Below are 24120 nucleotides of genomic sequence, written 5' to 3'. Positions count from 1 at the left end.
TTATCATCAGAGAATAGCAAAAGAATAAGCAGGCGGATTTAAGCTGATGAATCTGATGGAAGAATTTTTTACTTGAAATTGATTTGGAGATGAATCGACTCCCAAAAAACATTGTCAAATTGTGAGATAATTGAACGCATAATCGACTATTTTCAAGAAATCATCGTAAAAATTACAGTGTCTCATTAGGATAATAAAATCGAATCACAAACCCGGAAACGTATTATTATCATCTCGTCGCGTGGCATATACATCAATCCAGCGATTACCGAAATGCCGCGGATAAATAAAACGCAGCTGTGTGTGCGTAAAGACGAAGACCGCGAGTATTGGTGCACGTGGCCGCAATGATACATCTCTGTGCTTATTAATCGCGCGAGGGCGCAAATTATTCATTCGCGTGTAGACTGCGAAATAGGACAGCGTCAATCTCCGTAATTGAAACGTTGAATTCAATCCTTTATGTGACGATTACACAATTATGACACGCGCGCATGCATATTTTCTATACATTATAATTATGTACGTTATCCACTCCCTTGATGTTATCGATTATCCTTGATGTTGTCGTAACAGACACGCTGAATAAGATACTCCGAGATCAAATAAATTGCTTTGAGAAGAGCAGGTTTCTTTTAAGTTCTGGAGTCAATTTCTGAAATATGTAACAGACGTCAATCTAGCTAAAAATAAAATTAAAAGACACTCTTCGCGAGCTAAACTTAAGAAACACGTGCGAATATCAAACTTTATTTTGTACTTAATTTCAAGTGAACTTACTTTAAAGAATCTTAATTTTTATTTTTGATTAGACATCATTATGCCATGTTAAAAATTTATATGCTTGTCAAACCAATATTATTTACATTACCTTGAACGTTGCATTATTCTGTTACTAGAGGTAAAAAGTGTGATGGATAAAAACTGGTTTTCGCCTTTGAACAATGTCCCATTTTACAAGTCGGTTTTATATTTATTTTCTTGAGAGACTCTTTCCTAATCGTCCGAAAATTTGACTAAACAAGATATCTTGAGGAACCGCTAGATCCTCCAACGTGATTTATTTGCCATCGTGGGCGTACGATCCAACTGGAACTGAAAGAAATAACGTCAATAGCCGGAAGAGGCTTGTCACCTCTCTGGTACATCAAACAATCTGCTTTTCGTCCAGAAAAGTCTCTCCATTGTAGCAAACAGGAAGCGCCCCCTCGGTTGTGTAAACTCGTTACGCAAGAATCAAAATTCCGCTCGTTATCGCGGACCTGTCGTGATGCCATGTGTACCACAATTCGCCAATTACAACGGTGCAACGTGTCGCACGTATTTCATTTGCGGCGTGCATCGCTCGTTAATTATGTCATATCGATCGCGCGACCGCGATGCGTCCCGCTAGCGTCCCGCGTCTTTAGTCGCCGGGCCGTAATTAGCATTCCTCGCAAAAACGTACAAAGTTTCAAGGGAAGCACGTATGCGAAAATTAATGTCAAGGGGAACTTTACACCAATTCCGAGTATGATTTGAACCACGAAGTTCCATGGAGAACATGGGATCGATTTTTAAATTCTTAAATTAAATCAGAAGCTTATTTAAGACAAAACATCGCTTTTATATCGCGTTTTTGATCCACTCAAATAAAAATCAGTTCGCAGACAGAATAGCAATCAGCAATAGCGATCGGTTAAGAGAGACGACGAGGAGTCTCAGAGAAAGGAAGCGAGGAGCCGAGCAAGCGGTCGATGCGAGTAGCCGCTTAAGAAACGGCGCGAAGCCGTGACGAATTCGCGCGTTATGTCGCGTTCCGCAATAAACGGCCATCCCATCGATTCGAGAACGTGTTCAGCCCTTTCGTCCTCATCCCCGTGCCGCAAGAACGGTCGTCTTCCGCCACAGTCTCTTCTCGCGCCTCTGCGCGCATGTACGCGAGAGCGTACGCGCGGATTACATCTCCAGGCGTTGCCTCTCGTCCTCCTCTGGAAAGGAAGGTGACGTCACGGCCCTTTCTGAACCGGCTTTCTGGAGAAGAGTGCATTCGCATGTGTTATACTATATAAGATCTCTTTCTCTTTTTCTTTTTCTTCTTTTCCCTGTATATCGCTCACCTGCAGTCGCGACTCGCCGCTGTCGAGTTGATTTACGAGATCTTCGCGGATTAAAAAAAAAAAGAATAAAAAGGAAGATCCGCGCGTTCTCTCTTTTTCGTTCCTCCCCCGACGTCTTTTGAATTTATCGGACCTACCGAGATTTTTAATGCCTCCAACGTCGCCGTCGTCGTCGTCGTCGTTGAGCGGAATCCACTCCTCGTCTTAAGCCACTTTGTCGCAGGGCGAGGAGGAGGACATTGACGGAGTCGGGGATTAGAGGGAATCCCCGGTTTAAGGTTTAAGGGGATTGCAGTTCGAGAGATCGTACGTGCAATCGGGGGAGGGCTTCGGACGAGAGTTTCTTCGAGCGATTGTGTCTCCATTCCAAACTTGGCAAACCTAACAAGTTAAAGCTGCGTCATAATGGAAACTGATGAGGGAAAGGATTACAAAACAGCGCAAAGAGGATTCGCTTCCGCTGACGAATCCGCGTTTGCGAGTTTCCTCAAAAATTTCGAAAAAATCAATCTTTTCTCAAATAGTTCATCGGAGTCCTCTCGCTCGATATTAACATCAATCGACGAATTAAATTATTAAATCGACGCTCTGCGGCAAATTAACACGCTTCGTCGTCCTCGTATATGTTGCGTAATCGGACGAGTTCGCAAAACCCGTTTGGGCACAAGTTTATTCGATTCGCAGGGGAAACGACTAATTTTACGAGCGCGTAACGCTGGTACTTTCCTGCTGGTCAGTTTACACAGTGTCAGCCCGAGGCGAACAGACGCGGATTGACGTCATGACCCTTTTCAGTCCAGCGGAGGCAAGCGGATCATTCGTCGAGCGGACGGACTCTTCCTGAAACTCGGCATGGCATATCGCGTGATCGGTCTCCGGATCTGACTATTCCTCTGCTATTCTGCAAAACTTCTCATTAGACCCCAAGCACACTTGCGACTACCAAGTGCACTTGCGTTCTTCTCTCTGGCTCGCGTAAATCCAATAAATCCCATTAATTTACACGTTTCGGATCGCAGCATCGACATTCCTTGCGTGGCGAGCAATTTTTGTCAAAACAAATACGCCGAAATTCCCGAATCCATGAGATTCTTTTTTTTATCACAGTACGACCGACTAATTTTACCGAATATCAAGCTCGCTCGCTCGAAAGCCGCGCGAGCATCACCTAGCATCGCCGGTGCCGGCAAGTTTAACGTCGACCGCAGAATTTACGACGAGGGGTCCATCGGCTGCTCTCTCGCCGCGGCGGCTTATACGGTGTCACTCGTAAAACGGCGGGCTGTACTGACGTCATGGTCCTTTCTGGGCAGCGCCGAGGGTGACGATGGTCCCGACTTTCCAGCGCGCGGTGCACCGCACACTGCTGCTCCGGAATTACCGCGTATGCCTGGCCAAGAGAGAGAGAGAGAGAATGGTGGCACAATTTTCTGCCGCTTCGGGTTAACGATTCGCACTGGCCGCGTGGGCGGTTAATGATAAATTGCTGGCATCTCGCTAGTTCCTCGCTCGGTCTGGCATTGATCCCTATCTACGTAACGATTACCCAGATATTACGCGCGAGATACCCACGTGTGAGCGAGTGCGCGGATAAGCGAGTGCGCGCAGCCTTCTCCACTCGAACCGTCTCCGTCATCCGTCGTCTCGTTGTCCGGGATTGACACAAATTGACGCTAAAGTCGGCCTTCTGCCTCGGCCACGACGAGATCGGATTGTCTCAACGTAAGAGGAGCGACCTGGCCGATCCTTCGGTAGCGACGGGTCTCATCCTGATCCGAGTAATACTCGCGATTGGATTCTGGGCGCCCTCGTCAGTATCAATCAGCCAACGTGTTGCTGCTAACGTGATACTTTTCTACCCTGACATTTTTATCGACTACAAGGGTGTGGGAAATGTTAGACAGAATTACTAAAACGTGAACTTTCGCGGCATGAAAATTGATCGAGCGAGCTTCTCTTTTTTTCCGGTTTTATCGCGGCGAGTGACAAGTTTCGGGACGTCGGCGTCGTGGCTTTCCGCCAGCACGGCTTACGACTTTCCGATAACAACGCTGGTAGCGGAGAACTTTAATCACAGGGAATCGATAATAAGATAATTGGCGATTATATTCCCTCCGAATACCCCGCGTTTCGTTTGGTCGTCGGACTCTTTCAAAAGCATAGTCTGGGTGCCCTTTGCGTGAGGGTTGCAACATGCAAAATCGATCGGAAGAGGGAAACGCGCGATAACGGTGCTTACCTGAGGGTGGGCTCGCTGTGGCGAACGCGTACCGGAAAATTAAAGGGGACGTTGATCCTACGTTCCAGGGCTGAGTGGACAGATTGTTAAAACACCGGAGAGCGGCACACAATGATCGCGTGACCGAGTCCCATCAAGAGCGCCCGCGGGGCTTTTAGAGCTCGATGGTGGCAAATTTAGAGCGTGCGCCCGCGCACGCATGCCACACTTTCATTTTCACATTCCCCGTTGTCTAAAACCGTCCTCGGGAAAATTTCACCGCCCGTTAAAACAAGCGATGCGGCACCGTTCTAATTAAAACGGGCGACCTCAGCAAAGGGATGAGGAGGAGTCGGGAGGACGGGGAATCAGGACAGATGAAAGAGCAAAGAAAATCTTTGGCAAAGGGATCGACCGGGAGGAAGAGAAAAACAGGGGTGGAGGAGGGTACGCCCACGCGATGAAAGAGAAGACATGGGGAACAGTGCGCGTGCAGCCCCTGTTGTGTTTCGCTGCGTCCAGAAAAGTAGGGTATCTAAGCGCCGATAAAGAAATCTCCCTCTCTCTCTTTCTCTCTCTCTCTCAGTCTCAGTCTCGGTCTCCGTCCGCTTGACGCCGACACTCTCATGAACCACGTTGTGAACTATACTCCACTGCCGATACCGAAACTACGTGTTAAATTGACGCGTCGTCCCTTGACACCATGCTGGAAGCAACGCTCGATAGTGTAACAATTTGCCGCCGAGAAACTCGATTCACCACTTGATCGGGAACACACGGTGAACACCCCAGAGAAATACTGGCCGGGAAATAGTTTAGGCAATTTTTTTTACAGAGATTTATTGATACACACGTTGCGACAAACGCGGTAAATGTTCTTCATCGTGAGTTAACGCGGTTTGTTAGTCGCAGATACGGATTTTAATGTTACATGGAACGTATTGTATGCGTATGAAGTTGTTTCGCAATGAACTTTTGATGTAGTAGGAGACTTTATCACTTTGCTGTTTTCAAACGACAGTTTCGCAAAGTTCGTACTCTCTCTATTTGAGATTGTACGAGAAAACAGATTTTCAACAATCGCTTTACGAAATTTCTTATTTAATTATTTCAAACGTTTCTAGTTTTGGTCACATTTATGATAAGTAACAATTATACAGGGTGTCCCGGGTTTTAACCGACAAACTGCGGGAGCATATTCTACTAGTGGAAATAAGAAAAATTTCTTATATCGAGTTTGCTTAGAAATGCTTTATTACAAAGTTATAAACAAATATTGAAAAGAAATATGAGATAAGTAACAACGGAACATAGTGTAGAATTTGGAAGGTCGAAGATGTTTATGTTATGTGTATTCATGTTCACTAGCAATTACTATCAGAATGCCAAAAGTGTTTTCAAATGAGGAATACACTGATATTCATTTCGTGTACGGATTCTGTGACGGAAATGCACGAGCTGCCGTACGAGAGTACCAACGTAGATTTCCCAACAGGAGAGTACCAGATAGATTTAAAGCAACGAATTACTAATTCAGTTACTGAGATGCAACAAAATTTTCAGGAATGTCGTACTGTAACAAATTCTGTACTACGTCGATGTCTAGCTTGTATCGATGTGCAAGGACAACATTTTGAAATGCGTCACTAAATCATTGCGTAGATAATTTTTATTTTTGTGAAAAAATCCGTTGTTACTTATCTGATATTTCTTTTCAATATTGGTTTATAACTTTGTAATAAAGCATTTCTAAGCAAACTCGATATAAGAATTTTTTCTTATTTCCACTAGTAGAATATGCTCCCGCAGTTTGTCGGTTAAAACCCGGGACACCCTGTAGAAGTATGTTTCAAAATTCGTTTCTTGTAGCTTTTCATCGCGAAACTTTTTCAAACGACGAGAAATCTTGTAATATGCAATGTAAAAAATTATAATATAATATCAATTTGCGGAAGGAACGGAACAATCAAAATGAATAAGTGATATATTTAAAATGCAAAAAGTTTAATGTCCTCAAGTATCCCCGAAAAATCGCAAGGATGATGATGCACTGACAATCGACATCTGCCAGTCGATTCGCACTCGATCCATTGTGGATCGCGTTGCATTTCACATACCCGATAAGGGACGCATGCCACTGATAACAGCCACAAAACGGATACACGCGCTGCAGTCCTACGCGTTCCTTGCCGTTCCTTGATATCGCGAAATGCGGGGGTGAAACGCGTTTCCGGTCCGTCATCGGGTGAACGTCGCACCGAACTCCACCATCTTACGCTTCGCGAAACGAGGAGTGATTTGTAGGTCTCCACGCAAATTGTGGTCTGCAAAATCAACGGAGAGCAGAGACGATGACGTCTTCAAGCCTCCCGGTGTAAATGTAAAATCGATTTCCCTTCTAAAAGATTCATCTGAAACGTTTTTCGAAAAGACTGTACACGTTCGCTTGCAACAGTTTATTTAACGTATCTCGTAAGCTTTTTTTAAACATATGTCTTTTCTTCGCATTAAATTTCTCGTTCTACAAAATCTCAGTCCAGTGGCCGTGAACAAGCTGATACAATTTTCTCCGCGGAAAATCCCTATTAAGGTTGAATCAGAATCAGATGCGGTCTCTTGGTGTACCTTCGATCAATGAAGATACGACGCCACATTCGTCTCCTCTCTCTCTCTTCTCCTTCTGCGTTCTCTTAAGACAGACCCTAATTTAATCTTCGCGACCTACTTTCCGGGACCGTCATATTCGTTAAAAAATCAGGTCGCCCTGACGAAACCATCGGAGATCAAGCGAGACAAAAGCTGGAAGTTGAGGAGAGGATGAGGCACCACGCGCGCGCTGATAACGCACTTCCCATTGACAAGTCGCTCGGCTCATTCTCGAAACCGGATGTCCATGTGATCTCATATCCAGATATCCGCTCTTGGGCTCTATCCTTCCTCCTCGAAAATTCTGCGGTGTACCGTAGCACGTGCAACTTCTCCCGTGATGGAATCCATCTTCTCCCCTTTTCCCCCGCCGGCTCTTCTTTCGCATCCTCCAACTTTACGGTGCTCGGCAGTTTTATCGTTCGAAATTTAATCGAGATTGTCCGTTCACGGTAACTTAATTCTCGGATCAAAATTTTCGTAAAATGTGCTTTTATCACTATTTTATCACGTTAATAAAATGAGAACAATTACTTCCTAATGCATTTGTGAGATAATTCGAGCAATGCTATGCTTAGCGTAGAAAACTAATTGAAAATTAATCCAATGTTTGACTATGATCAATGTTACAGTATGACGGTTTAATATAAAAGTCTATAAATAACTATATAATTTATGTAAATAATGATGTATTGCGATATTAATGAAATATTTCCTGAACAAAGTGACAAACTTTGAAAATTACAATCCAACGTTGTGCTTAAGCTTCTCTACAGCACGACGTGTTCTTGTAGTCCCGTGCTAGTCTAGCGACAAACAAAAGCGCATTGAAGCTGCATTCCTGGAATTTTTATTATATAGCCAGGACGCCGATGACAACCCGCTGTCAATTTCACGAAAGTATGTCAAAACTTCCTTCTTCATTACGAGAGAAAGAGAGAGAGAGAGACCATCGACGTCCCATAACCGTTGCATCCCATTTACCAGCGACAATGTTCGATTCGAGCGTGTCTCGCACGGGTTTCCCCCGTTCGTTTGCGCCACAGAGACGCAGCTATCCAATCAATACCTGCCTTTAAAAGGCATCCTGTGTCAATTTTGTATCAGACATGCCCATAAATGGGATGGCCGCCACCTCCCGCCGCGTGAACGTTCGCTTCTCGGATATCCTCCGTGCCCCCTGTCCCCTCGGACATATCAACTTACGAATATATCATGAATGAAAGATATATCTCTCATCTCATGGAATTATTGCAGCGTGAGATGAAACGGAGAGAGAAAGAGAGAGGAACAACTCCCTCGCAGCCGCTCAGTTGTTTACTCGATTTATAAATTTATTGCTAATTATTCAGCCGTCACAAAGTAACGCGGGAACGCATTGTCACGCCGTCGGTTTGAGCGTTTTATCGTCGTCACATATTGTTGCAGCTCGTTGTGTTCTCCACGCGATGCGCGAAGCACGCGCGCACATCCGCGTGTGGCTTTTGACACGACAAAAAGTCGGCACCGCCATAATTGCCGATCCAGGCTGTTATAATGTTTATGATCGGACACGTTTCTCGCATCTTACGCAAGGGGTTAAACGATAAAGCGCCCGTTTCGTACGCAACTTACGCGTGTACAGCACGCATTCGTCCGTAGACGTACGCGTGATAAGCGTCGCCGTTCTCCATCGGAAAGATTTCGTACTGCGTAGCATAAACATCGAGTCGCGCTTTTTCATTTGCTCCACTTGCTTAGGTCACATTATATTTGATTGGCCGGAAAGTCCATGCCCACCCCTTAGCAAAATTCAAACTCTGAATTAAGTATTAATATTTTTTTTATTAATTAAAATTAAGTATTAAAACAAAGCTTTTTGCGTCTGAATCCTGCCAAAACATTCGCATGGATCTTCGCGTAACGCAAAACTTTGTATTAATTTTTAATGCATATAAATTCTCTTCCATCATTATACATTTAATATAAAAATGCTCATACAAGAATACGTTAATTTTTTGTGATCGATGTTTGACTTTAATTCTGATGAATCCTTATAAAAATAAGAATATCGCTAAAATCGAACGCATTAAAAGTCATCGATAATCATTCATGTTAAGCAATGTTTTGTAACTAAATCGGATTTTTCGCTGAAAATGAAAATATCATGGACCGATGCACCTGGTGTTTTCGCAGCTAAATGTTATTTATTTTAACCGTATTATATTATATTATTTTGATATTCGTCATATTATTTTACCTATAAAGATAAAATGTGCGAAACCTTTTGCGTACTGCCTCGCAATATTTTTCTGCGAGGTTCAATTTATATAACTGACCGATCGATTTGACGGATCGCGCAACATCCGCCATTTATAACGAACACCCTATTTTGTTAAGATGCTTAAATTGGATGACTGATACGAGAATATTGCACACGCTTAATGCCGATAAGCAATGTCGCTCGATGATAAGCTCCTGAAAAGCAAGACAGAAAAAGATAACGGCGCCGGCAGTGCTTCTTAGAAACGACAAGAAAATTATGTCACTGAAACATGACGCAGAATGTATTTACAACGCACGATCGCACTTTTACGAACATAGTAACCGTATTTATATACTACGCGTTTTACGAGCTGCCATGCTGTAATCGATGATTATCGATTTCCGAGAACTTATTCCGCCCTTTTAATTAAAAGAACTCATTTGCGTATCATCACTGATTTTTCGCATAACGAAGACAAATAATACATGTCTTTCATAATTACGGAGAGTCAAGCTTTGCTTAACTTAATTATATATTAATTAATTATATTCAATTAAAATAAGTCTGCACGAAAACTCTGGCCAATTTTTCATGGTCACGCTTGTTCAGCGAATTTGTCGGTCATCATCGAGAGATATGGAATATTTGTGATGAAGAAACCGAGATCTTTGTAAGCAGAGCCGCGCAAAGCTTTAAACGCACTCTCGATGAATGCAACAAACGTGCTAAAACAAGCCGAAGGAACAAGTAACGATGCTGTAGCCGCACATGCAACAGTCGTAGGAAATGTCCAGCGCAAATACGCCGCGTGAGACGACGCGGAAAAAGAAACCGACGAGAAGCTGTAAAATCCGCCTGTTTAGCGTCCACCGCAAACGTATCTCCCGTGGAAATTAGCATAAACACCGTAAGGCGTTTTTAACGGCCGAGAATACCAGTTTCCCTTTCTCCGCGGAGAACACTGTGCGACTCGACAAATTAAAACACTATTAAACATTCATTTCACTTTTCTACATCCCCGAGCGCGCGCGGCGTCTTGATTTCCTTTTTGCAGAAAATTCTGCGTACACTCTTGAATTATTATTATTACTACGTATAACCGATTACGGGCAATTAATTTCGTCCACATCCGAGAATCAAAGCCCATAAATAACACGGAAATACAAAATCCGGAAAACGATAATAAACGTCCACGAATTTTCGTAGAGCGCCAAAGGTCTACGAGCGAGTGATCTTCCATCTGGAACGTTTCCGTAACGCGCTTGAGCGCGATGAGAAATAAACGGCCTCGATGCATCGTTAATTATACAGGAACCGAGTACCCGATGTAGCGGCATTCATTGCTCCTTAATCAGCTTGAAGGCGATGAACGTCGGTGACATGTGCTCAAATTTTTCTGCGCGTTCCTGTGTTTGCATCTCGCGCACGCATTTCGCTCGCAAGTGCGCTGGTGAGTGATCTTATGATCTTGATCTGGTCGCGCGCCAGTACGACCGCACTCGTCGGATCGTTGGATCATCCATTGCGATGCGACACTTTGCGAGAGCGACCTTCCTCCGCATCAAGGATGCAATCATCCCTGCAAATTGCAACGATGTGCTCGTTGCGTACTTGCGCGTGGCCAGAGGCATTAATTGTAATTGAGCGTAATCGAGATCGATCTCGCGAATGCAAAAAGTCAGCCTCGCAAATGCCGGAGGTTGCTCGAAACTGCGTGTAAATATTCAAGATGATACTTTAAACTAAATTGATCGAGTTAATTAGGTCGTGCCACATGAATTGTGGTCAATGGAACTTTTCGTTGCACTCTCCAAAGTCTCCTTGAGATTGTTGATTTCGAAGACTCGCGTTAACAAACGCGATAATTATTTAATGGATCGATGATTTAATATTGTTCCTTTTGTTTAGGGCGAAGATGGTATACGAGGAGCCTCAGGAGAATCCGGGCTTTCGGTACGTACGACTCGCTTTACTTCTCATTCTAAAGTATACACAATTAAAGTTCCAATCTTTAATTAATAAATATTGATTCCACACTTCACTACTTTCATACTATACAATTGTGTATCCGATGCAATACGGATCATATCAAGACGGATCTCCGAAGTATATTTTTTAATATCAATTCAATGTGCAGAGATTCTGTAATTACATCACATCTTAATAAAATTCAAATTTCGAAGTTATTCAGCAGGGAATGAAATCTGGAATCATAAATCCGCAGTATTTCCCAGTACAATCTAATGAGAGCCGAACGCTTCATGCGACCTGATTACACCCACGGGGGCAAAGTTATTATTCACGAAGACTGGAGCAAATGTTCTTTAGGGTAACCGGGGTGTTCCTGGTGTGATGGGTCCGGACGGACTGGATGGATGCAACGGAACTGACGGTCGTGCTGGTGTCCCGGGTATGCCCGGAGTTTCTGGACCGCGTGGTCCAATAGGAGCCGATGGAGATTATGGTCCCGCGGGTGAGCCTGGTGATGGAGGTATCAATTCGGTGGGTGCCAAAGGAATTCGCGGGAATCCTGGTATCGACGGAGCGGAGGTAAGGACTGTTTATTTTTAATATCGTTCTGCAATCTGATCAGTCGATGATCCATCATCGATTTTATCGTTGCATCCGCGAAAAAATTCCCGGCTCTTCCTTCTCGTTCAAGTTTTACTCGATTTTTATTTTTATCGATGAATTACGTCACGAAACGCGCGATGCACGTGTATTTCTTCCCTGCCGGGTGTAATCCCACCGTTAAGTCCGCTTGTACGATCGTAATCCTCGATCCTAACAGCTCGTGATCACGTTTCCAGGGTTATCGAGGACACCAGGGGCTCACCGGCGAAATGGGCTACCTAGGAGAGACGGGCGACATCGTAAGTAATAACAGGATCGCTCACTGTACATATCCCTCCGTTGTTTAAGGTACCGTAAGACCGGTCGATCGGTGCCGACTCGGCGGGGGCCGGTGAACCCCGCGCGGGCGAGCGTTTAGGTTGGTCCTCAAAGGAGTACGAAAGGAAGACGAGGGACGAACGGAGGGAGACCCGCTCGGGATGTCTCTTATGCTTCCTTTTTGCGAGACCTTCCACCTGCTCGCATGAAATATGCTCGTTCGCTGGCCGAAGTGTTCCCCGGCGATATTTAACGGGCAAACGGAGGGAGGGAGACGAAGGCGAGGCGGAAAGAATCCGAGAGAGCCCCGCGATATCGCGCGATATCGCGCCGCACCGGAGGAATCCTCCTTTTACACTTCGAGCGAGTCTTCGCCTTTGAGCGCGAGCGAACCTTTTAAAATTTTAGATGAAAATTCACGTATGATACCGGATGAGCATTCCGCCTCACTCAATAGGGGATGATCCTCATGTTTTGATAACAGGACGAGTAACGGGAAATTTTCCCTCTTCCGTTTTTGAGGAATAAAATGAAACGCGGAAAGAATAACAAGAGAGAGTACGAAGTTGCAGGTAACTTAAACGACCACTCGCTAAAATGAATTATCTTTCCATTAAATATCATCATTTCTCATTAAAATGTAAAAGAAAGAAAGCACCGAGGAAAATTAAGTAAATTTTGTTAAAGTTAGAAAATTAATTGGTAAATTAAATTAAGTAAATTTTATTTAAAGAGATAAAAGAACGACGATGGAATTAAAAATCTCGAAAATTATAATAATAAATTAGACTGAAGACAAGGGAGGGTATCCACGGGGAGAAAACGACGGACCGATAGGCTGCGATTCAAGAGGGCGTTATCCCTCCGGATTGCAGCCGTTTAACGCGAGAAACGCGTGATACGGCAACGTATGCGACCATCGTCGAGTATCGCTTAGTTCGGATAAACCAAACAACGAGACTTTACGGGGTTCTTAAACCCCGTGCGGCGTAAACGTGACGGTCTCTCGAAAGTTATCTGCTCCACTTGTATCCGTGATATTCCATGGTTTTACGTCCGTAAAGGATGAATTACGCGCGCGACGCACTCCGCGAAGGATGAGGGAGGATTTACACCCTCCGCCAAAGAGATGAATTTAACGTCGGCGCGTGTACTTACATGGTACTTACTCGCCATATACACGCTACTTATCAGCTGCTTTCGCCACTGGAAGAAAAGACTTCCCCGTTTTGCGATTTACTTGACGGGTCTTCTTAGCGCGAAACGAGCACTCACTTAACGTGCGACAAATCGCTAAGATTTCGGAAAAACATCTCATACGTATCGCTGGAAGCACTATTTTATGAGATGTGCCTTAAAGAGAATTCGTTTTTTACAAATATCGAAGAGAATTCGTGGTTTTCCTATATAACTAATTTTTTTATTCAATCTCTCTAGATTATTTCGTCTTTTTATATCATATGTATTATACTTTGTATATTGTATTTTCATATCTTTTATATCTTTATATATTTTACATCTATAACACCGGGGAACAGTCAATCTGTTGCCAAAGATTTATGAGTCGATTTTGAATAATTAGGGACTCTTGATTTCGAATATGCAGTTATTTTTTCTAGATTGACTCTAGTTTTCGAGCAATGCTTATGCCCTAAATATTCATAATAGAAATAAAGTCAATATAAAGAAAACATAACCATATAATTTTTATTCATTATTTATTGATATACATTTACAATATGTTAGTACAAAACACAGAATATACTATACACCTACAACATTCAGTGTAATAAGCTACGAAAACCGTAAAATGCTCGTACATGTACTCAAATGAGGCCACTAGTTAAACTGACACTAATAAAACAAGTTCTTGTTATTTTGTTTTAGAGGAGGGTAGTTAATAACGAATTGAATGTATGTACGTCGTTTTGTCAAGTAAAGCAGGTTTGATTCATTCGGGAGGTAATTACAATTTAAGAATAGGTCAATGACTGATTTCGATTATTTTAAAACTTAGAGTCAATTCAGCCAAAGTGATATATACTACGAAATCAGGACTCTCAAATATTATATAAATATTATATAAACCGATCTTAAACCTTTGGTAACATAAAAAAAGTTTTTTTTGTTCCCCGGTGTAATTTATAAATATATACTTTACTCATTCATAAGAATAATTTAACGTACAATATGCATTCCGTCGTTTGATGGAAATCTCAGTTGATAGAAAGTTGATGAAACTGCGTCTTCTCTTCGTGATTTTGCAACGCAGAGGTAACTTTGGCCGTGTCAGCCTTCGAAAACGGTACTAGCCAGGAGGAGGCAGATGATAAGAGAAAGAATACGGTAAAATGTGCGAGGGCTCCTCGTATACTTAATCGCATTAAATACGAAACGGTCCGTTGAAATCCGAAGCGTCGCTGGCCGCGATCTGCTGACACCACTGTCGCTGATAGCACGAGAGGCTATCTCCTCTTTTCTCAACGACGAGGAGGAGATTCTGTCCAACAGTAACCAATGGCTTCCGAGAAACAAGACGAGTCCGAGTGCCCCTTCTCATTGACCCTCGGCAAAAGTTTGCTCGCGTCATCGGCGAAGACAATCAGCTACCGAAAAACCGGTTCCCTCATTGATAATCATTAGTCAAACGATTAAAGAGTGTTAACAGCAACGATGGCATAAGCTTTTTTAATAACGACGATACGAACTTCGACTTGGCGTCGAATCCGAATAAACGGAGACTGAATTTGTTGATCTGATAAATTATACTGATTGAATTTAAATAAAATAAAACTCTTCCAAGACGAAGCGCAGACAATGACGAACTAATTAATTGTGCTACTTTTGATATATTACTAAGAGTCCTTATATTTTGATATCGAATAATTTCAGTAATGATATTTTCCAGAGTTGAATTCTGGCACATTGTAAAAGTGTACTGCGCTTCGTGTAACTCTGTCGTGTTTTATTTTTGTATGTTAAATTTGTTAATTTTATAATTAATTTCATAATAAATTAAAATATTTATAAACATTGATTGAATTAAGTTAGCGTAATAAGATTAGTGCTATTAATATCATATTTAAATCCATTATGTAATATCAAGATTAAAATTTACATTAAAATTCAAAACAACAATAGCACGAATATTAACGAATATTACAAATTATCGTTTTCATGATTATTTTACAGTTACAAAAAGTTAAAATTACAAATGTTTAAGTCGCTAAAATATCAGCAATTTTCTAATGACTGCAATGTGATAATCTTCAGTTATAGTTCTGTTATAATTTGATAGAATCCGAGTCTAAACACTTCCGTAAACATAAATTTTCCACTGCAATTGCACACGTCAGTAGGAAGCACAGTACGATGGTTTGCACCGATCGGAATAATCTCGCCAGACGTGTATGGTAGCTTCATTTCGCTCATAGTAAAAATAAGCAGGGCTGGACCGTGCACTTAAATTAGCATTATAATGGACTCGTAATACATGCACTTACGCTCTGCCACGCTAGATGTAACTCCGACGTAATGCGTGTGCAACATATAGACAGGACTACATCGAAGGCATACCGGGTGTCTTGGGAAACCGAAACAGCGAAACGATCGCACGGCTGACAGATCTCTTAACGTTGATTCAGTCTCCATTAATTAAACGAAAGCAGCTGATAATTTTAAATATTCTAAAGCATAAAATCTGCCTAAAAAGATATCGAAGTATTTTTAAAGCTCAAATTTATGTATAAAAAAAGAAATATAATGCATAAAATTATAATTTTTTATATAGATAAATGACGCGATAAAGAGAATCATGATAGTAACAATGGATTGATTAGCAACAGAGATGCGAGATTATTATTAGCGAGTCATTTGTGAAATTACGAATTTGTACGTGATAGAGGGAAAACGGTACTTGTACTTGCCCCTAGGGTTTGCCAGGTTCTCCCGGACTGCCAGGTATGCAGGGCGAGCGCGGTGACACCGTGTCCGGAGTGAAGGGCCAACCTGGCGAGCAGGGAGACCGGGGAGAGCCTGGACCACCAGGTAATGACGAATACAAAAAGAAGGAAGAATCGACGCCCGTGAAAGGTGTCATGGGACCGAAGGGCATGAGGGGCGATTATGGAATTCGCGGACGCAAGGGCGAGATGGGTTACAAAGGTCCACAGGTGATTAGACAATGCCGTTGAGATAGAAAATCTTTTCTTCAAGTTATCATTATGATTCTCGTGTAGGGTCGACCTGGTTTCCTGGGCATCAAAGGTGTGAAGGGTGGACAAGGCGACGATGGGCCGAGAGGCAAACAGGGCGCCGAGGGTCCACCGGGCCCTGCTGGTGACAAGGGAGAGAAGGGAGCTCCAGGATTCGCTGGACTGCCCGGTTCGGATGGATTCGACGTAAGTTTTTATCGTATATTTCGTACGAAATTTTACAACAAACTGTAAAAATAATGCGAGAAGAGAAAAGTATTTATGTAATCCGATTTTGTTAATCGACGAGCATAACTGTTACGACTTATCGCTGTTATTATAAAGGGAGAACCAGGAGAAGAAGGAAACCGTGGTCGACCCGGTAAACAAGGCGCTGAAGGAGAACCTGGACTATATATTCCAGAACTTGACGAGATAATCGCCGGAAATATTGGAATTCAAGGAGACCTTGGTCAGTACGAAAATATGTATGTTATTTTCTTTCACATGAATATTTTAAAGCCATTCCTCTATCTTACATATATGTTAAAACTTAATTATCGTGTTACGTTTCACAGATATTATTGTGTTTTCTATATATTTCTGATAATAATAAGTATAGTGAAAAGTAAAAAAATTATTCTTAATCAAGAAAGGATCTTTAAAATTTTTTATTCTGTAACAGGTCCTCCTGGTGAACCTGGTGAAACGGGAACGCCTGGTTTGCTAGGAAAGATTGGTTTCATAGGCCCACCGGGACCACCAGGACCTCCGGGTATCCCGGGTTTGCCGGGAGTGAAGGGTTCATCGATAAAAGGAGAACAGGGAGACGATGGTTTGTAACTTGCAGAGATTTTCTGTTACTGAATAATTAAGCGTATTGTTGCGCGAAGAACAAGAGTGAATAATAATTGCTTGCTAATAATAAATTATTCCAGGCTTGCCGGGAACCATGGGACATCAGGGATCTCCCGGATTGCCCGGTTCTCCCGGAATTATAGGAGCTAAGGGATTCCAGGGTATAACGGTAGTCGGACCGCCGGGACCGGACGGTAACCCTGGTATTCCAGGATTGCTGGGACCACCTGGTGATCGTGGTGATCCTGGTCCACCAGGTGAGATCAAAATCTGTTTATTGAAACGCTAGACAATTATTATAAAATAAAACAATCATCAAATTTACGAATGCAAAGAATTATCTCTTTGTAAGCAAACTTAGAGCTTCGCATTTTTAATTATATCAAGTCTATTGACGCCGCACTAAAATATTATTAATGGATAATTCTTATATTTGTTAATTACTTAAATATATTACTGCTGAGCAGGAGAGAAAGGTTTTCCTGGGAAGGGAATAAGGATTCGTGGACCTACTGGAGAACGAGGTCTGCCTGGAAGGCCGGGTATCCACGGCCCAGATGGTTGGCCTGGTCTGCATGGATCTAAGGGTGCCAAGGGTTTCCGAGGAGATGATTGTGGAGTGTGCACACCAGGTAAGCGGCAGCGTGACAATTTTAACGAATTCTTTTGCAAAATCATTTATAAGGAAATTTTAATTTCAACATATTATTAAAAATATTTTTCGTATTATTATTAATTATATATAATTTTGTATATAATTTTGTATTAATAATCGCGCAGGTTTGCCTGGAGAGAAAGGAGAGCGCGGTGAGTCCGGCTTGGACGGATACCCTGGAGCTTCAGGATTCCCTGGTCTGCCCGGACCTCGAGGTTTCAAGGGAATACAGGGAAAACCAGGACTACGAGGACCGGCGGGACTTGAAGGTGACAGCGGAAGATCTGGTATTGCGGGAGTTCAAGGCCCGAAAGGAGAAGCGGGAAATATATTCTACCCGCCAGACGAGAAGTTTATAAGTCCACCAGGTGACATTGGCGAGAAAGGCTTACCCGGACCCGAAGGACTTAGAGGTCTGCGTGGCCAATCAGGATCTGCCGGTGACAATGGTGTACCAGGACCGAAAGGCGAAAAGGTTAGCCATTAATTATCCATAAAAATAAAAATTCTAATATTAATTAAATTAATCTAAATTAAATTGAGATTTGATATTGATATTTCATGAAATAATTTACAACATTTAATTCAACTCGAATAATTATATTTTCTAATATTATTATAACTACTATTTTTTTATAATTTTATAATTTTATAATTTTTATAATTTTATAATTTTATAATTATTTTCTAATATATAACATTGCTGCTTTTTAATTCATAGGGTGAACACGGTCCTCCGGGGTTGCCGGGTAAGGACGGTTTGCCGGGATGGGACGGTATTCCTGGCGAGAAAGGTGAAGACGCTACGATTTCGGTTGATTTCTTGCGCGGAGATCCCGGATACCCGGGAGAAACAGGTATCAAAGGAATAGAGGGAGACAAAGGTAGTAAAGGAGAGCCAGGAGTATCCGTGGAGTTTATCGCGGATATTGAGGGCGACAAAGGCTTCAAAGGAGAATGGGGCGATCCCGGTATGTCAAATTGCCACTTATTATATTTAACATTATTACATGAAATATTTTTCAAATATATAAATTAACAGAATGTTTCAATGTATTTTCGACAAATAGGTGAGCCTGGTTTCAAAGGCTTCCAAGGACGTCCTGGCGACGAGGGTTTAATAGGATTACCCGGTGAGCCCGGTCTTCCAGGTATCTCGCGCCAAGGCCCCGCAGGCTTGAAGGGATATCCTGGAATGCCGGGAGATCAAGGACCTCGTGGCACATCAGGCTCACCCGGATCGCAGGGACCAGTAGGTTTCCCGGTGAGTATATTGAATACAATCAATTTTTCTATTTTGATCATTCAATTAATTTATTCTGCTGAAATGAACGATAGTGGATTTTTTATATTTTATATTTGTTATATTTTGTTAGACACTTTATTAAATTTCAAATATTGGCAAAATAACTGATATTTTTATCTATCGTAGGGTCGCGGTGGTAATAAAGGTGAACGGGGAGATCCAGGTTCGAATCTAAATTACGGTGAGATCGGAGAACGCGGTTTCCACGGTCCGAAGGGTGATTTCGGCGACGCCGGTCCCCAAGGATTACTTGGCCGACCAGGAGAAGACGGTCCGAAGGGTATCAGGGGCGCTAAGGGAGCGCCTGGTTACGAGGGGCTGCCTGGACTTCAGGTGATTTTTCTTATGCATTCTTAATTGGAAAATGAGACTTACTCCAAGTTCACTAATTTTTATGAGAATCTCGTTAAAACAATTGATTCAATATCGATATTAGGGTGGCAAAGGTCAACGCGGAGACAGCATACAAGGACCTCGCGGTTTCCCGGGAATATCAGGTCAACCTGGAATACCTGGGAAAGTCGGAGATGTCGGCATTCGCGGTAAGTATCAAATATTTCATAAACGAAGCACATATCTGATCCGGAACAACCAAGTCATCCTAACACGCAATGATGAACGTCTCACGATGCAACAGCGTTATGAATGAGTTTAGACAGTGAAGCAAATCAAATCAAGATTTAATCAGATGTCAGTTATCCGATCTGACTCACGCACCACCGTGACATCGGAAAACACTTATCATTCTGTAAGCCTGTAGAATGACTCGACTCTTCAGAATGATTCTCCAAATCGAAACGCTATCTCAAGTCTCGTTCTTCGCCTCGGAAATAAAAATATAAATATATATCCGCGTTATACATCTCAGTATCAGTCTCGAATATTAAAAAAAATCTAAATTTTCAGGTCCTGATGGTCCCTCCGGCTTTGACGGCATGAAAGGCCTGAAGGGAGAGATCGGTTTCATCGGACGGCAAGGCGACGATGGTGACATAGGGCCTCAGGGATATCAGGGCATGCACGGTTTGCCAGGTCTACCGGGTGCTCCAGGAGAAAAGGGAGAAGGCGGTGAGATCGGCGAGCCAGGACCGCGCGGTTGGCCCGGTCTCGACGGTATAGACGGATTAACCGGTCCTAAGGGAGAGATGGGGGACGCCGGTATTCCCGGCGAATCAGGAGTGAAGGGGCCGCTTGGATTCGTCGGTGCTCCTGGTGATCTTGGTTTCGATGGATCTCCGGGGCCGCCTGGCGAAAACTCATTCAGCGGGCCTCAGGGTGACATCGGCGAGCCCGGTTTCATGGGTGAGCTTGGACCGCCTGGTCTAGCCGGATTTGATGGACGACCGGGATTGCCCGGTGAACCTGGGTTGGCCACTGACGGTTTCAACGGACTGCAAGGGCAGAAGGGTGAACCCGGCTATGATGGATTCGATGGCAGCGTTGGACCAAAAGTAAGTACTCCATTATAAATATAATCCTTCTTTTCTTACCCATTTTTTCTTATTAATAATAACAAAAAATATATATTACGTTTCGATTAATAATATATTTTTGTGGCTTCGTAGGGAGAGATTGGTGACATGGGTTTTGACGGAGTGAAAGGCGAACGAGGCGACCAAGGTTTCCCGGGAAGGCCAGGCTTCATTGGAATACCTGGCAAACATGGCATAAAAGGTGAAAGAGGCCCGATAGGACCTGCTGGAATCTATGGACAGAAGGGAAAACGCGGTATCGATGGTGATCCGGGATTAATGGGCAGACCAGGTACATAGAATTTATTTTTATTAATCGAATTCTTTGATTTTTGTATTTTATAATATTACTTTAATTAATTTTTCTTTTTTTCTTTTTATATTATCTTGATAGCTCAATCCACAAATGTGAGTTTCTAAGGGGAAATTGAGTTATCAATCTCTATATTTTATTTTAGGTATGCCGGGTGAACCGGGTCCGAGAGGACCTCCGGGATTCCTGGGTGCTCCCGGACCAAAGGGTATCGTGGGCGAACCTGGTTTACCGTCTTACGCATTCGCGGAGGAGGGTGATTACGGTAACCGTGGACACGACGGTTTCCCCGGCGTAAAAGGAAAACAGGGTGAACCAGGACTTATCGGAGTACCCGGCCGTCAAGTGAGTGAATGAACGATGATTAAACCGAATATCCAATTTTAAAAGCGATTACTTACTTTAACATGCTGTAGGGTCAAATTGGAGATATAGGATACCCGGGTCCCGTCGGTTTCCCAGGATTACCTGGTTTCCCCGGCCTGCCGGGTGATCAAGGACCTCCTGGAGCTCCAGGTGTGTTTTTTAAAATCATACTAATTCATACTTAATTAATTAAAATGTATGTCGCAAGCTCGGAAGTATAATCTCAGTGTACAGTATAAATTTCTTTTCATCACGTTGTCACTTTTAATTAAAGTAATTAAATTACGTAACAGTATTTTACGCAGTAAGTTTTACGCAGCTTTTTTAATGCAAAAATTCTTTTATATTCAAAGAGAAATTTTCCAGTCGCTTACCATGTTTTCTATGGTGAAGAAAATCTGGTAGATTTTCTGTACCAGATTTTCTTCTGGTTATTTTTCTTATAAAAGTTTGACAGAATTAATACTCTCGAGATTCGTACGATAAATTTTATAAAAATCGCTTTTTAACTTGAGAGAGAATCAATATCTTAATTAATAATTTTTGTTAGTAAAAATTTACGAATGTTTTAGATTTCTTACTCCAATTCATATACATTAAAATAATAACTTTTAACATAATTAATACTATTTTTCTGTTTACTTTTTCTCAGGATTGCTTGCCGAGTTCGCTGAACCCGGTGAAGTTGGTCGCGCTGGTTTGGATGGCATGCCTGGTATTCCAGGACGTCCAGGACAGAAGGGTGCACCGGGTGAATATGGCCCGAATGGACCCAAAGGAATCTTTGGTGATATAGGCCACAGCTTCCGCGGTCCTAAGGGAATGTCGGGAAATCCAGGTATTTATTATCGATTTCTTTACACTGATAGCAGAAAGAGATACAAAAAACTAATACTTTCAAAACCACTTCTTTTAACTTTACGAATTCACAGTCGTTAAAATGTAAGTTCGCTTCTCAATTCTTTAAATTTATTCGTAAAATAACTCTTTCGTAAAAAAAGTACTTAAAATTTTCTAACTTTTTGTTCTATCCTCCAATCAGGTCCCAGAGGATTCGTCGGTTACCCGGGTACGCCGGGTCTGGAAGGATTGCAAGGTTTTCCAGGGGCACCAGGTCCAAAAGGGTTCCGTGGAGAACCAGGAGTGAGCGCGATCAACGCCAAAGGACAACCTGGCGAACCCGGATTGCCTGGATTAAATGGTTTTCCCGGACCGAGGGGAATGAAAGGTGACGCTGGCAGACCTGGTTTCGATGGACTGCCGGGAACGAAGGGAGAAAGGGGCGAGCCCGGCGAACCTGGTTTCCCTGGACTGCCCGGGCATGAAGGACCACAGGTGAGTTTTAACGAATCCGATATCCTGTATCATCTAAATCTAAATGAACGAAGATAACTTTTGCTGAATCTCTTTGTAGGGGCCGAAAGGAGATCCCGGCATAAATCCCTTCCCGCCGTTCCCTAGACGAGGACAACCCGGAGATACAGGAACTCCCGGATTACCAGGTATTACATCTTTCTTCTAGAAAATCACAGAGTGATTAATGTTTTGATGAACGGAAGTGTAATGTGATTTCGCGCAGGTTTCCCTGGACTACAAGGAATGATGGGTGAACCTGGCAGGGACGGTCTGCCTGGACGCAAGGGTGAGACAGGTATGATTGGTTTCCCTGGACCACAAGGACCGGATGGTAAAGATGGCCCGCCCGGGTATCAAGGACCTGCCGGAGCAACTGGACGACAAGGACAACCAGGTATATGTACAAAAAAATGTAGTCATATTGAAGATAAAAATTAAAAGGAAGAATAGCTTCATTTTTACATGCGAATGATGTTATAGTAATTCTTTATTATCTCGATTATGCTAAATTGGAAAAAAACAATTCTTCAGGGTTCCCTGGCGCACCTGGTGCACCTGCGCCGAACGGAATTGGACCGAGAAACAGAGGTTTTTACTTTGCTCGCCACTCGCAGACCGATGCGATACCGTTCTGTCCGAAGAACACCGTGAGGCTCTGGGAAGGATTCTCCCTCTTGCATACGATGGGCAACGGACGGGCTTACTCGCAGGATCTTGGCAAGTAGCAGAATATATTTTCTGCATTACAATTCGAAAACTTCTATATATACTCAGATATGAATTTAAAATGGATTAAAACTGAATCGCATAAATCGATCTTATGAATGAAAATGAACAGCATAAATCATCTAATACAAAACATAGTCGCAGTACTGACGCAATCAATTTTAATATGAAATGGTATCTGAGAACGTAAGATACGTTTTTTTTCTTAATGATTAATGTCGCAAAGACGCAAATATATCCTAATTTAAATATCACTCGTCATTCAGGCACCGCTGGCAGTTGCGTGAAAAAGTTCTCCACTATGCCGTTCCTGTTCTGCAATTGGAATAATGTATGCGATTACGCCAATCGTAACGACTACAGCTACTGGCTCAGCACGACCGAGCCAATGCCGATGATGATGACACCGATACCGGCTCCGGAAATTGGCAGATACATATCAAGATGCTCCGTGTGTGAGGCGCCAACCAGGGTAATAGCCGTTCACAGTCAATCGATGGCTATACCTGAGTGCCCAGGTGGCTGGGACGAGCTGTGGGTCGGATACAGTTTCCTCATGGTGAGTTCACTTACCAAACTCACACAAAAAAATTAATTATGATCTAATTCGTAGAGAATAATTTAGAAAGTGAAATATAATTTAAAGTTGAAGGGAATGCTGAATTTTAAGGCCAAAGTATATCTCAACTTACCACTCCAATCAATATTACTTTTATATCACGTTATTACATAACTATTACATCAATATTAGGAGAGCTTACAGGCTTGTTTGATC

General features: G+C 42.7%; 1 protein-coding gene across 1 annotated transcript in view; it reads left to right on the top strand.

Moving 5' to 3' along the window:
- Positions 1-24120, top strand: part of LOC105285302 (collagen alpha-1(IV) chain) — a 56819-nt gene that overhangs the window by 29202 nt on the left and 3497 nt on the right. The window contains exons 3-26 of the mRNA XM_026973776.1: positions 11117-11161; positions 11537-11758; positions 12019-12081; positions 16033-16272; positions 16339-16500; positions 16639-16765; positions 16979-17128; positions 17232-17408; positions 17619-17783; positions 17932-18281; positions 18528-18777; positions 18877-19070; positions 19239-19445; positions 19549-19654; positions 20019-20563; positions 20678-20876; positions 21043-21242; positions 21314-21413; positions 21916-22101; positions 22306-22598; positions 22678-22765; positions 22843-23013; positions 23151-23336; positions 23612-23904. Coding sequence (XP_026829577.1) covers positions 11117-11161; positions 11537-11758; positions 12019-12081; positions 16033-16272; positions 16339-16500; positions 16639-16765; positions 16979-17128; positions 17232-17408; positions 17619-17783; positions 17932-18281; positions 18528-18777; positions 18877-19070; positions 19239-19445; positions 19549-19654; positions 20019-20563; positions 20678-20876; positions 21043-21242; positions 21314-21413; positions 21916-22101; positions 22306-22598; positions 22678-22765; positions 22843-23013; positions 23151-23336; positions 23612-23904 — 4719 coding nt within the window. The remainder of the gene's footprint in view (positions 1-11116; positions 11162-11536; positions 11759-12018; positions 12082-16032; positions 16273-16338; positions 16501-16638; positions 16766-16978; positions 17129-17231; positions 17409-17618; positions 17784-17931; positions 18282-18527; positions 18778-18876; positions 19071-19238; positions 19446-19548; positions 19655-20018; positions 20564-20677; positions 20877-21042; positions 21243-21313; positions 21414-21915; positions 22102-22305; positions 22599-22677; positions 22766-22842; positions 23014-23150; positions 23337-23611; positions 23905-24120) is intronic.

Source organism: Ooceraea biroi, chromosome 11 (assembly GCF_003672135.1).
Source record: "Ooceraea biroi isolate clonal line C1 chromosome 11, Obir_v5.4, whole genome shotgun sequence".
Lineage (NCBI taxonomy): Eukaryota > Metazoa > Arthropoda > Insecta > Hymenoptera > Formicidae > Ooceraea > Ooceraea biroi.
Note: the sequence above shows the minus strand (reverse complement) of the source record. Positions and strands in the feature narration are given on the sequence as shown.